This window comes from Sceloporus occidentalis, unplaced genomic scaffold (assembly GCF_023333645.1).
Source record: "Sceloporus occidentalis isolate IW3139 unplaced genomic scaffold, rSceOcc1.0.p SCAF_28, whole genome shotgun sequence".
NCBI lineage: Eukaryota > Metazoa > Chordata > Lepidosauria > Squamata > Phrynosomatidae > Sceloporus > Sceloporus occidentalis.
The window spans coordinates 1,930,599-1,943,309 of NW_028317008.1; the positions used below are offsets into that span (position 1 = coordinate 1,930,599).

The 12,711-nt window shown below is 42.0% G+C and overlaps 2 protein-coding genes across 2 annotated transcripts; one reads left to right on the forward strand and one right to left on the reverse strand.

The window, feature by feature from the left end:
• Positions 1–1,944: 1,944 nt before the first annotated feature.
• On the forward strand, positions 1,945–5,496 carry LOC149299410 (ADP-ribosylation factor-like protein 9). The gene is made up of 4 exons (XM_089485979.1): positions 1,945–2,085; positions 3,946–4,114; positions 4,744–4,919; positions 5,260–5,496. The coding sequence occupies exons 1-4, from the start codon at positions 1,945–1,947 to the stop codon at positions 5,494–5,496; spliced, it is 723 nt and encodes a 240-aa protein (XP_089342105.1).
• Positions 5,497–6,126: 630 nt separating this feature from the next.
• LOC149299411 (nucleolar protein 16-like) lies at positions 6,127–10,015 on the reverse strand. The gene is made up of 5 exons (XM_089485980.1): positions 9,909–10,015; positions 8,840–8,948; positions 7,375–7,432; positions 6,746–6,852; positions 6,127–6,255 (listed from the first exon to the last, which is right to left on the reverse strand). The coding sequence occupies exons 1-5, from the start codon at positions 10,013–10,015 to the stop codon at positions 6,127–6,129; spliced, it is 510 nt and encodes a 169-aa protein (XP_089342106.1).
• Between the last annotated feature and the right edge of the window lie 2,696 nt (positions 10,016–12,711).

Consider the following 12,711-nt stretch of genomic DNA (forward strand, 5'->3'; position numbering starts at 1 on the left):
GCACAGATATAAGGGAGTTTGTTTTCTTTTAGTGGCTGTTTCCCATTAACTACTTTAGCCGTTCTGATTGCCCTTTTGCAGTTATTGTTTGCTTCTTTGTATTTTATAAATGATCCTTACCCAAGGGGACACGCTTATCCTCTATAAACAATCCACCGCATTCCATTAGCTCCCTTAACCTATAAAGATAGTCTTCCTAAAAGTCGGTGTTTTGGTGGAGCCTCTAACTAGTTTGCTTTTGTGAATGAATCTCCGGTACCACTATGTTATGGTTACCGTTCTTTAAATGCTCCCTTATGTTAATATTCAACAAAAGCTCTATGTTATCACCAGATGCAGGCGGGTGTCCTTTCACTAATAGTGACATGAAGCAGTGATTTAACAAGTTGAAAAACTTGCTCCCCTTTGCTGAACTATTTGTTCCAGTCAATGTCTGTGTAATTAAAGCATGACCCAAATGTGCAGCTTCTTTAAGTTGCTGTGGTAGAAGCAGATGTCTCCCCTCTTAATACTAATATTTGGCGTTTGTAGCATCGTAAGCAGGGCACGTTTATAAAAACGTTATCACCCATATCAGCATAAACTACTTCTTTAATACTAGACCTTAACTCAGGTCCAACAAAAACATACCCCTCCCCTTTCCTATTTACTACACAGTCATGAGCATTCGCCAAGCACGTTTCCATGAAACCAATTAGGTCATAATGTTCTTCACTTACCAGGAACTCACGTTTCCCCATTTTGTTTGACCATCTTCTGTCACATGTCAGGTTACCACCAGTCTTTATCTTGCTTTGTGTTAAGAAACTTTGAACATGTTGTGGTTTCGTTATTCCCTTATCTATGCTGATTTCACCATTCCCTAAGCCGTACCACCATTAATTCTATCCTCACCTTCCCCCACACCCTAGTTTAAACCGTCCTCCAACCATCTTCTCAGACAGTCTTCTCTTGAATTTTTGTATAATCTCAAAAAAGGATTGTGGCTTTGAATCGATGAAGAATGTAGCACAGGAGCGATGCACGTATTGGGAAAGGATTGTTTATTATTATTATTTATTGCTTTATATAGCTCCATCATATTCCGCAGCGCTTTGGGTTAGTAAATGAAGAATACTTTATATAGAATGGATGCCACACCAACGAGGCGAAAGTCTCTGCTTTTGCTAGAAGGGAGAATAACATTTTTAGAGAAGTATTGGAGAGCTCATTATATGATAACAACATGAGATAAAGAGTTTGCTGGCTTTGCCAACAGCAGATAAAATAGTCGCTGACGTGTTTGATAAATTATTTGTAACGCTGCCAATGTTATAAAATAAAAATGCAGAACGCCGATTAAAAAGCTACAAGAACACGCCATTTTACCCCAACAGCCATGTAAACATGATGTGAACGTCTTTGCGAACGTAAATGGCCTTATGAGTGAAACGTGTACGTGCGGGGTTAGCATATGCATGTGATAACACTTAACATGTGCCTTTTAATAACAATGACATTTAAAGCCAACTTGTGCATCAAGTCAGACGTCATTTCTGTTCTACATCCACAATTCTGATGGTAAATCCAAAAACTCCAGTAAACAGGATCAGGGATATACAATGTTTACTGATCAGCAACTAACTATCAGTTACTAACGATCAGTAACTATGACAATCGCAGCAGGCAGGGAAGTCATTGGTGGCATAACAAGGAGCTGGGAGGCGTTATTGTCACCCGATTGGAACGGATCCAACCAGCGAATGAGGGCGTGACTGCTGGGTATACCTGGGATGGCACCGCTGTGTCAGTGCCAGGCATGCGCAGTGCGTGCACAGGAAGCGCTGGCACTCAGCGTGGTTGGGTGCTGTTCCCTTTAAGGGCCTTTTAACGTGAAGGGGCGGGGGAAAGACCTGTTCGTGACGTCACGGCCCGGCTGTTCCGATCTGCCGGCGCTGCGGACGGATGGCCGCGCTGAGGAATCTATCAATGGCTATCGGGGCTGCGGTTGCGGCGCTCGGCTCGGTTCTGTTCATCGCTTGGAGCCGGTATTTCCCCTGGCAGCGGACGAAGCGGCACCAGCTGGAGTTCAGCCCGCAGACAGAGGTTTGTATGGGGTGAGGATGAGGACAGCGGCAGACTCCGCCCTGGGTACTCAGACAAGCAGGTCGCGATGTAAACATAACATACTATACGAGCAGGTCATGCATGTAGTGCGGGTCCTAAAACACACGATAATGCACGTGATGCATAGGCGACACATGCAGCATCTACTTGCAGCCACACACGAGGGGCAAGTATATATATATATATATATATATATATATACACACACACACACACACTGTGACAATGTAACGTGCCCCGGACAGGCACGACTCAAAACCTAGCCAGGTGCCCCATTAACACAGCAGCTTGGGGTAAAATAGAATAAGGATCCCATGATAGGAACATGGAAAGGATTCAGACATGGTGTAACTGCTCCACGAAATCCCTGTTAATATAGACACTTTTATATTGAAGTAAATGACAGAGAAAGGGCTTCTGCTAATGGCCCAGAATGTACTAAATGAGAACAGCCAAGGGGCATTTGCCCCATGCCAGCCCTCCCTTGTCCCTAGAATAGGGGAAATGGAAGAAAGGATTATTTACCATGAGGAGGGGGGGCAGTTAACAAGTGACTCTAATACACACCATGTCACATGATTTGTAATGGCTGAGCTGTTCTTGTGCACACAGGGCACCCCCCGGTCACATCTGGCAGCTTTATCTTTGGCTTGTCCGCTTCCTTTGTGTAAAGATAAGATGAGGCGATCACATTCCACCCCCAGTGCAGCTTTGCTCTAATGAACCTTTCCCCTGTCATGCAGATGTGACCCGCGGTATCCCCCGTAGGGCAGGCTTTGCTGGTTTCCGAAGCATCGGTTGCTGCGCTTTGGTTTGTATTGAGTTTGAACAACTGAGAACCTCCACGTTCTGATAACTGCATCGCAATCGGCTGCTGCCAGTTACACTTGGTAGGGCTCTATTTCAGAGGAGGAATGTTAGAACAAGACGTCGTAGCCCCAGAGGGTCAGAGGCTTATATGGACTGTAAAGACGTTTCACTTAGAGTGGTGGATAAATGGAACAGCCTTCCAGCGGAAGCAGCTAATACAGTGAGAGCATTTAAGCATGCATGCGACAGGCATAAAGCTATCCAGAATCTAAGACAAGCCCAAGGGCTGATTAAGATCTGAGTCTTTACATCAGGAAACAATGGGATCCAGATGGGCTGAATGGTTCTTATCTGCATCCACGTGATATGATCTGCTGTTCTAGCCATTAATACTAGAGCGGCTGCGGTATGCGTAAAATTAATTACTTTTCTGTTTGTTTTTTTGTTAGCTTTCATGGTAAATGCAACAGAATCTCCCCGTGAACTGGAAGATCTCAGAGGTTCCCACTGAGCTGCTACGCATCCACCTTTACTAACTTGCTTAAAAGAAAAGAGGGGACATAGTTAAGGGTAGCTGAGAGAACACTTAAACTTTTGTTACCTTAAACCCTATTGTGTTTGGGGACAGAGACATTAAACAATTATCTTGCTATCATGGATGATGGGAAATCAGTATGTTCCTTTCAGAGTGAAAACTTTTTGACCTCCATAACTCTTGGTCCATACCATGTGAAGATATATACTTGTCGTCTGTAGGATGCAGGAGAAAACCTTCTCCAATTCAATACTGCTGCAAAGAATGACGGCCAAACCAAATACATGAGGGACTTAGGGTGGCCGTGCCATGGTGCTCTCAACATCATGTTCCTGTGCAGCTGTCCGGGACACGTTACGGGACACTCTAGCACATGCGATATCTCGTCGCTTGAGACGAGCGGAGTGTCCAGTGTGTTCTGGCTGCCTACAAATGAGCACGGTTTTTACTTGTTTTACATAAATCCTGTTTGGTTTTTTTTCCTTCCTCAACAGAACAATTACTTGGACCGGCAGATTTTGGTACTGGGTTTGGACGGAGCCGGTAAAAGCAGCATCATCCACGCGCTTAGCACCAATACCAACAGATCGAGATCGGCACCGACTCATGGCTTCAACTCAGCCCAAATCCTCAGCCAGGGGTTGAGGATTGAATTGTTAGAGGGTGAGTAAAAATCCATAATAGCGTTGAACACTTTTCTTTTTTTTCTTCTTAAACCATTAAAACAGATGTCAATTGAACCCTCCTCGCTCCTGCTGGGTAACAGAGCGAGAGAAGCCTCTGAAATAGCACACGCCTAAGACTTAATATAATTATTAAATCACTGTCTGTATACACAAGATTTATTTTGTACGAAGAGATGACCAAGATAACTAGGCTGTCCAGCTCTTGAGTCACTGCCACAATTCATCGTTGAATAACAGGTTAGAGAAAACTGCAAAGCAAGGTGGAGTTGGAGTCACCTGGTCTAAAACTGTGTGTTTCTATTACGGCACACAGGGGTTATATTCAGAACCGGGAATTGATATGCGTTGTGGTTGTGCCTATACGAGCTGTATGATGGCCAAAAGCTTTACGTTTGTCCTGTTTCCCAGCCTCGGTAATTGTGCTCTGGTGGGTATTTCTGAATTAGCTCCCCTTCCCCAAGCGAGTGGCTTTCAATTTATTTAAAAACAATCTAAACAGAATCTCATCTCTGTGCTATGGAAAAAGTACATATTATAGAGAAAAGATGCCGGATTTCACAGTTGTAACCATGTGCATATAAGCAGAATTCTCATTCTCTTGGCTAGTTGGGGGAAGCCTGAACCTTCGAACCTACTGGAACCAGTACCTGAAGAATGCCCACGTCATGGTCTTTGTAGTGGACTCCACAGATGACAAACGCCTGCCTCTAGCGAGACATGAACTTCACCGCCTTCTGGAAGAAGCACCTGGGCTGCCTCTGGTGGTGCTGGCCAACAAACAGGTGAATGCACAGCGCTAATGGGTTGTCTGTTACTTCATGTCAAAGTATTAAACCAGAAAAAACAGGCAACTCTTATGGTTAGAAGAACTACTCAGTCACCTGCTACAATATGACTTTTTCCTGCAGTAGCCATCAGGTATCTTATTTCTCTTAGATTTATCTTATTGGTCCTACTGGTGATTAAGTTAGATCCTAAGATGTCAGACACCCCCAAGCACGCTAATAATAATAATAATAATATGGTTGATAATCACAGCATTTGTAGACCAGCTTCATAGAAAACAGCCAACAAATATAGAAGGATAATTCTCAACTAAGCGTCAAATGTTTTCTTCCGTAGGACCGTAACATCGCGCTTGGGCTCTCTGACATTCACACGGAGCTGTCGCTTCACCGGATAGCAGGACAGAGGCATGTTACTCTACTGGGGACTAGCGCCGTGTCAGATGGCGCTGGGGGCAGTACCACCATGCAGACTGTGAGATCGCTGCTGGAAGAGACATTACACACAGAAAAAGGACCACTACACTATAATACTAACCATCAACAAACTTCACTCACTAATCACCTGACATGAGTGTGCCACTCAAACAAGTGTAATGAACAATTGTCCTCTCGAGTGACTGATCCTGGCACCTTGTATCTGGGCGCACTCTTCCTCTCTGTGATTTGACGCAGTAAGCGGCGTTCGAACTCATGGATAATCACGATGGAGCATGGTGTGGGCTGGCCCACAATACCTCATCTGCTCTTATGCAAGATGGCCCTTGCTGCTACTGAAATAAGTTATTTTATAAGTGAGAATGAGGGTGAAAAAAAACAAAGAACTCATAATAAAATTTACTTTAAAATATCGTTTTACAGGAACCTAGAAAGTGTTGGTCTGTTTCTGTAAATGCCAGTAATCCACTAAACGTAATCCATATTAAAATGGACTAAGGTAGGTGTTTAGCAGTGGTTGTAGCCGTCTTAAACTTGATGACTGTGAATGAATGAGAATCCAGAGCCCTTATTGGTGTAAATAAAGTCTCTGGTCAACAGCAGAGTCCAACTTATATCTATACAATGTTCACAGGTCTGTAGGGTGACTTCTTTCCATGAGAACACACTGCTTCCACGTGCCACTTCAAGCATGGCTAGTTCATGACCACCAACAAGGAGCACGCACCCATGCGCAGTCTTGGTCAGCTACTAGACGTGGAGTTGTCTATGGCTTTGCAACAGAGGAAAGCAGCGCTTCGTAGTCCTTTAAATGATGCTGCTTGTACAGATTGACTTTGCGTTTGATTTGCTTGGGCGTATCTTGGTAATAATTCTTTTCATCTCGAGCCATGGCCTGCGGGAGTTCAAAAGATCTCTTTAAAAGGCATAACATATGTACATTTTGCTTTGATTATGAAGGTTTTTTACGACCAGGAAATCAGAGCATCATTAGTGCTTTTCTATACAATGATTGTTTTGCAAGGGGAAGCAATAAGGGGTAATAAACTAACGTTTTTAAGGAAAAGGTGTTAATTTTGAGTAAAACATGCTTCTGAGTAAACGTAATTGCATGTTGCGCCACAAAACCTGTTTATACTGAAATTCAGTTAGCGTAAACATTTCGGTTTCATTTTATTTAGTTCCATGCAATTCATACACTGTATGAAGCAGGCTCTGCACTCCTCCCGTGAGACATTAGCTGGCATTTACCCTCTGTAATGCATAGCGTAGTCAATAAGGCTATTTGTCTTAACTCCTATTCTCCAAACACCTGCCCATTCTTTATATGACTGCAGCCCCCCCCCCATCATAATTTACACTGTTGTGCTTATAAATCAGGTTACCTTGTAGTCTTCACGATAGTTTTCCACCATGTAACAGACATACTGGACCATGTCAGAAGATATTCCCATAGTTTTCTTGGATGGCACACTGGCTGCGACTTTGAGCCCTGCGACAAACATTGACATGGCATCTTAACATGCTAGCCAGTGGCTCGGTACAGCACAAGCACACTCCAAGTGCAAATCTACACCAAGTCAAACCAATTGATAGAAACACTACTTCCTTATATTATAGCAAGAGTGCCCATAACATACAAATTGCGATACAAAAAGATACGAGATACAACAATCCTATCTCAATAACCTCACACGCAACGTTACAGCAGATGTCTCAAAGTAGGTCTGCTAGACATGATGGCCGTACTGTGCCTTTATTTTGGCCATTTTATTACATTACAGTAATTAAATAAAATCCCGCTTCAACACAAAGTGCTGCTGAAAAAGCAGGAATACACATTTAAGTAAAATAAAAACCCCAAAAAACTATCATTGTGTCCCTTTATGGTATTTAAAATAACATGCCATTATTGCGTTAAAATTAAAAATTTCCTTTGGCTCTAAGAAAACCACAATCACCCAGCGGAGAACACATGTACAACCTTACAGAACTCCGTGGAAAGACTGCTCACCTTCTATTACATACGGCTTACGAATGATCCGTGTCTTCTCAACATCTGTCTCTTTAACCTAAAGAAAGAAAATAAGATGACAATAAACACGTCAAGCCATATAAAATAGAATACAAGAAAACGGCTACTTTAGAGCAGAAATTAATATTAAAAAAAATGTATACTTTTAGAAAGACTTAACCAAGTATGGCTCTATGCTGCTTTAAGTACTGCCTTGATAGAAAAGTATACAGGCTAAAACAAATTTGTTTATTTTGCTGTCTAAATAAGTTGGTTATTTCGCTCCCGCCTTCCCCGACAGCGTTGCTTCTACACAGCTGAATAAACGATGGTCCGGTTTACACATTGTTCATGGGATGTGTGCCAGAACTTAATTGTCATGCATTGATTTTCTTAATCAATTCGTTGGCCAATTACTTTTTCAATTAATCGGATAAAAAAAAATTATGTAAATTTTTCATTTATGTAAAATAATTTGATGAACAAATTGTATGTTAAGAACAAACAGCAGAATAAAAAAAAAAAAAAAAAAAAAAAAAAAAAGAGAAAAATGCATTTCTTGCTTTTATTTCCCAACCTGCACCCCAGTTATACACATCTGAGCCCAGGCTTGCCACACTGCCTCCCAGATATGCCTTATACCCCACCCCTGATATGCCCCTCTGCCATGCCTTATGCCACCCTATATGCCATAGTGCCCTGATATGCCTTACACCCCAAACATGCCACTCTGCCTCCCCAATATGTCTTATAACCCCCTATATGCCACTGTGCCCCTGATATGCCTTATACCCCCAGATATAGCCCTCTCACCCCCTAGATCTGCCTTATACCCTCTATATGCCAGCGCCCTCTGATATCCCTTATACCCCGAATATGTCTTATAACCCCCTATATGCCACTGTGCCCCTGATATGCATTATACCCCAGATATGCCACTCTGCCCCCCCCTAGACTTACCACCCCTGTGTCTAGTAGGGACAGCCAGCGAATGTCTGCTCGATGTGCGTAGACAAACCTCTGCTGCTGCGGCACTTTCGCTTGAGCTTCTACCACCGAGGACCGGAAAGGCCATGTCACGCTGGTGCTCCGTCATGGAAGCCCCTGCGGAAGGGCCGGCAGCAGCGGAGAATGTCTGCATGCATCGTGCAGACGCCCGCCGGCTGTCAAAAAGAAAGATCCAGGCCCCCTGCAGCGCTGCAGTGTTATTATCCGAATTCTGTTTGAGGTCTGATTATAAGACGAGGGGTATTCTTTCAGAGCATTTGCTTATATTTCATAAAATCGATATAACTAACCGATAATGAAACTCGTTGGCAATGATTGCTGACCTATTTAAGATTTTAGGGGTTTATCGCCACTGCTTAAGTAATTTCTCCCGTTTTTAGGGTTTGTGTGATATTTATCAATAATAATAATAAAAAAAAGTTAGTTTTTATCATAAGCAGGGTTCAATCCAACTCACCGGGTTTGCATGAATTGGGAGGACTTTGTTGGGGTCACCCGCTAGTCCCATGTCTGCCAAATTACTTGCCACAGATTTCGAGTCATCCCAGGCATTTCTGATCTGATCACTAAAAGAAAAGGACATAAAACATAAAATACATCTTAAAATCTTATCTAAGAAGCTTATACTGTGCGGCTTTTTTCATAGCTAGTTTTAAAAATATTTACCAATATACTGTATCCAAAAACTACGATTTCCTGGGGTTTTCAATTTATCCCAAATAAGCTATGTAGCTTCAAATCTAATATTTCCCTAAAAAAATGAATAATAACGCCCTAGCTTAAGAGTCTCAACTACTAACTGTACACAACTTCTGCATGAGCATGGATAACGGTAACTATATCTCTAACATCATAATAATGGCCGACGTATTCATTTTATTATTCTGGGACCCAGGAGCCAAAAAAAAACAAAAAACAGAATTTTAGGGTCCATCAAGTTTTTCCTACTGTAAATCTCGAACTCGATTCAGCCACTGATCTTGTGTTATATTACAGGACGGCCATATGCAGATCCCGGGTACGCTTACATTCCCTCACTGTTATTAGCGTCTGCCGCTTCACACTTATTCACCACGCTTTCTTACATTACATCCAGCCCTCGGTTTCATCCTTGTCACAATGTGACAATTTAACGTTAAATACAGCAATGAACGCTACAAAGCAACTTATAAGACCTGCTAGGATTTTGATGACTGATAAGTCTATTACCTCTGCTGGGAGGCTATTCAATTTATCTACCACCCTCTTCATAAAGTAAAACTCCCTTACATTATATCTAATCCTCTGCCCCTCTAAGTTTTAGATTATGACCCTTTGTGTTAGGATTTCTCCTCTTTTTAAATATAATTTATGTACTAAACTGTTTAAGTAACAGCCTCCTCTCTTATGATCTCCTAACCTAATAATATTTGTAATCCTGCCCTTTTCTCAAAAAAGGGGCCAGTAGCTCTAGTGATCAGCCATTAATATGAGATATCGCCTACGATTAAACGATACGACAGAAATAATTTGCTTTACTCCCTCACCATGAGATCCGTGGAGCGGATTTCTTTTTCGCCTTGCGATTGAGTTTCTTTCGGTTCACGTTATATTGAAAGGTGTTCTTGCGCTTCTTCTGCTTGGCTTTAGGCATGATTTAGACTGAGAGCCGAGAAGACCGAGAAGTAAAGCAGCTTCTCCGCTCAGTAACACGAGGACCGTAGAGCTACAGGAAGAAGGACGCATAAGTGTGACGTCAACGCACAACCGCAGAGGATTCTGGTAAATGTAGTACGGAACGTCCTTCGTAGTTCGCGCTCGCCGGCTTGTTTGTGGTAGTGATGGGAAGTTCGGATCATTAAAGTGAATCGGATCATTTCGATTCGTTCACTGAAATGATCCGATTCATGATCCGGATCTTCGGATCACTCAGTGTGCCTGCACGGAGTTACTGTTTTCCAGTAACTCCATGCAGGCACACTAACGATTGGCCCCGCCCCTTTCATTATGAATCCTCCCCCCTGCCTCCAGTGATGTCAATGAAGGCAGAGAGTCGTTCAAAGATTCGGATCTTACAGGGATCCGAATCTTACAGTGATCCGGATCACTGTAAGATCCGGATCATTGTAAGATCCGGATCTTTGAACGACTCTCTGCCTTCATTGGCATTCTAATCATTCAGAGAATGTCACCATACTGTTATAAATAATACATTAATAATCACTGCCCCCAGGATTTACATTCCCCTTTACCTGCAACTGCACCTTAAGCTAACTTTATTAAATTAATTAAATTAACCCTCACCATTAAATTAACCCTAAACACCCCATCAACCATGACTGCCCCTAAAATTAACCCTTAACACCCCATCAACCATGACTGCCCCTAAAATTAACCCTTAACACCCCATTAACCATAACTGCCCCCAAATTCACCCTAAACACCCCATTAAGCATAACTGCCCCCAAATTAACCCTAAACACCTCATTAAGCATAAATGCCCCTAAATTAACACTAAAGACCCCAATAAGCATAACTGCCCCCAAATTAACCCTAAACACCTCATTAAGCATAACTGCCCCTAAATTAACACTAAAGACCCCATTAAGCATAACTACCCCCAAATTAACCCTAAACACCTCATTAAGCATAACTGCCCCTAAATTAACACTAAAGACCCCATTAAGCATAACTGCCCCCAAATTAACCCTAAACACCTCATTAAGCATAACTGCCCCTAAATTAACACTAAAGACCCCATTAAGCATAGCTGCCCCTAAATTATCCCTAAACACCCAATTAAGCATAACTGCCCCCAAATTAACACTAAAGACCCCATCAACCATACCAATTTATTAGGTAATTTATCTGGAGTACATGCAATTAATTTAGGGGCAGTCATGGTTAATGGAGTATTTAGGGTTAATTTCAGGGGCCGTTATGGTTAATGGGGTCTTTAGGGTTAATTTCAGGGGCCGTTATGGTTAATGGGATCTTTACGGTTAATTTCAGGGGCAGTTATGGTTGATGGGGCATAAGGGTTAATTTTATGCTGATGACTGAGGGTTAATTTAATTAATTTAATAAAGTTAACTGTAGGTGCAGTTATAGGTAAAGGGGGGCAAACTCAGGGGAATCTAAATCCTGGGGCCAGTGTGAACATTATTAATGTATTTATTTAGAAAAGTATGGTATCAGTAATATTCTCTGAATGATTTGAATCTCTGTAAGATTCGGATCCTTGTAAGATCCGGATCCCTGTAAGATTCGAATCATTCGACTCTTCGGATCATTCGACTCTTCGGATCATTCGACTCTTCGGATCATTCGACTCTTCGGATCATTCGACTCTTTGAACGACTCTCTGACTCTATGAGTCATCGTTCCTGTGTGAATTGATGAGCTGTAACCTGACCCCAGAGTCTGTGTCTGAGTGCTCTGCAGATGACTCACAGCTCTAGGATCAGGTTACAGCTGCATGATTCACAGACTGAACCGCTATAAATGAATCGTTCAGTCTAGTGAACCGATTCATCCGGATCACTAAAAAGAACCGGATCAAATGAACGATTCGTTCATGATCCGGACATCACTAGTTTGTGGGTGATGTCTGATAGACTATTAACAAGATCCTTTGTGTAAATTTAAAATGCTCAATCAGTTTTTTTTTTCCAAATGCTTTTTTCTTTCATATCCTATGTAGATCGTTCCTCCCTCTGATGTCCCGCTTTTCTCACAGTGAGATATTTATATCTATCTATCTATATATATATATATATATATATATATAAAGGGGGATATTCAAAATTGAAATATGTAAAGCAATCAATTGGTCACGTTACTGCATAAAAATAAAAAATAATTAAATACCAGCTCCATATCTCATTGTGCTATGGCAGATATCAGAAGGATCCTAGTCACCAGAAAAGAAATACCCCACCACCGCCATGTTGCCGCCACCACCTTAATTATACCCCCAACTTCCTACCACTAAAGAAAAAAATCCAGGTACACTAAAAATACAGATTAAATTTATTCCTCATAAAAAAAACACTTAAATGTCAACCTCTTAACAGGCCAAACGTTGCCACAATTATTCAAACTGGAACACCCATACCCCCTTCAAAAGTACCTCACAGTCCACAATATTTGCCGCCAAATGGCATGCACAACATACCCGACGCACATAGGGGCCAATGCATATAGGGCAATGCTGCAGTTTGAAATGTTTAGGGGGCAGATATGATTCACAGACAGGCGCGTTAGTTGCGCAGGAGTAAAAAACGTGGCATTTTCATTTATAGAATATTTCTGTTTGGTACCAGTTAGAAGAATTGCACTACAATCCAA

What these genes read in the sequence shown, in the direction of transcription:
- LOC149299410 (XM_089485979.1), top strand. Translation starts at nt 1,945, where the DNA reads ATGGCCGCGCTGAGGAATCTATCAATGGCTATCGGGGCTGCGGTTGCG. An exon ending in AGTTCAGCCCGCAGACAGAG is followed by an intron (nt 2,086 to 3,945) that starts GTTTGTATGGGG and finishes CTTCCTCAACAG; the next exon opens with AACAATTACTTGGACCGGCA. An exon ending in GAGGATTGAATTGTTAGAGG is followed by an intron (nt 4,115 to 4,743) that starts GTGAGTAAAAAT and finishes TCTCTTGGCTAG; the next exon opens with TTGGGGGAAGCCTGAACCTT.
- LOC149299411 (XM_089485980.1), bottom strand. Translation starts at nt 10,015, where the DNA reads ATGCCTAAAGCCAAGCAGAAGAAGCGCAAGAACACCTTTCAATATAAC. An exon ending in TAAGCCGTATGTAATAGAAG is followed by an intron (nt 6,853 to 7,374) that starts GTGAGCAGTCTT and finishes TGTTTGTCGCAG; the next exon opens with GGCTCAAAGTCGCAGCCAGT. An exon ending in ACTATCGTGAAGACTACAAG is followed by an intron (nt 6,256 to 6,745) that starts GTAACCTGATTT and finishes GAACTCCCGCAG; the next exon opens with GCCATGGCTCGAGATGAAAA.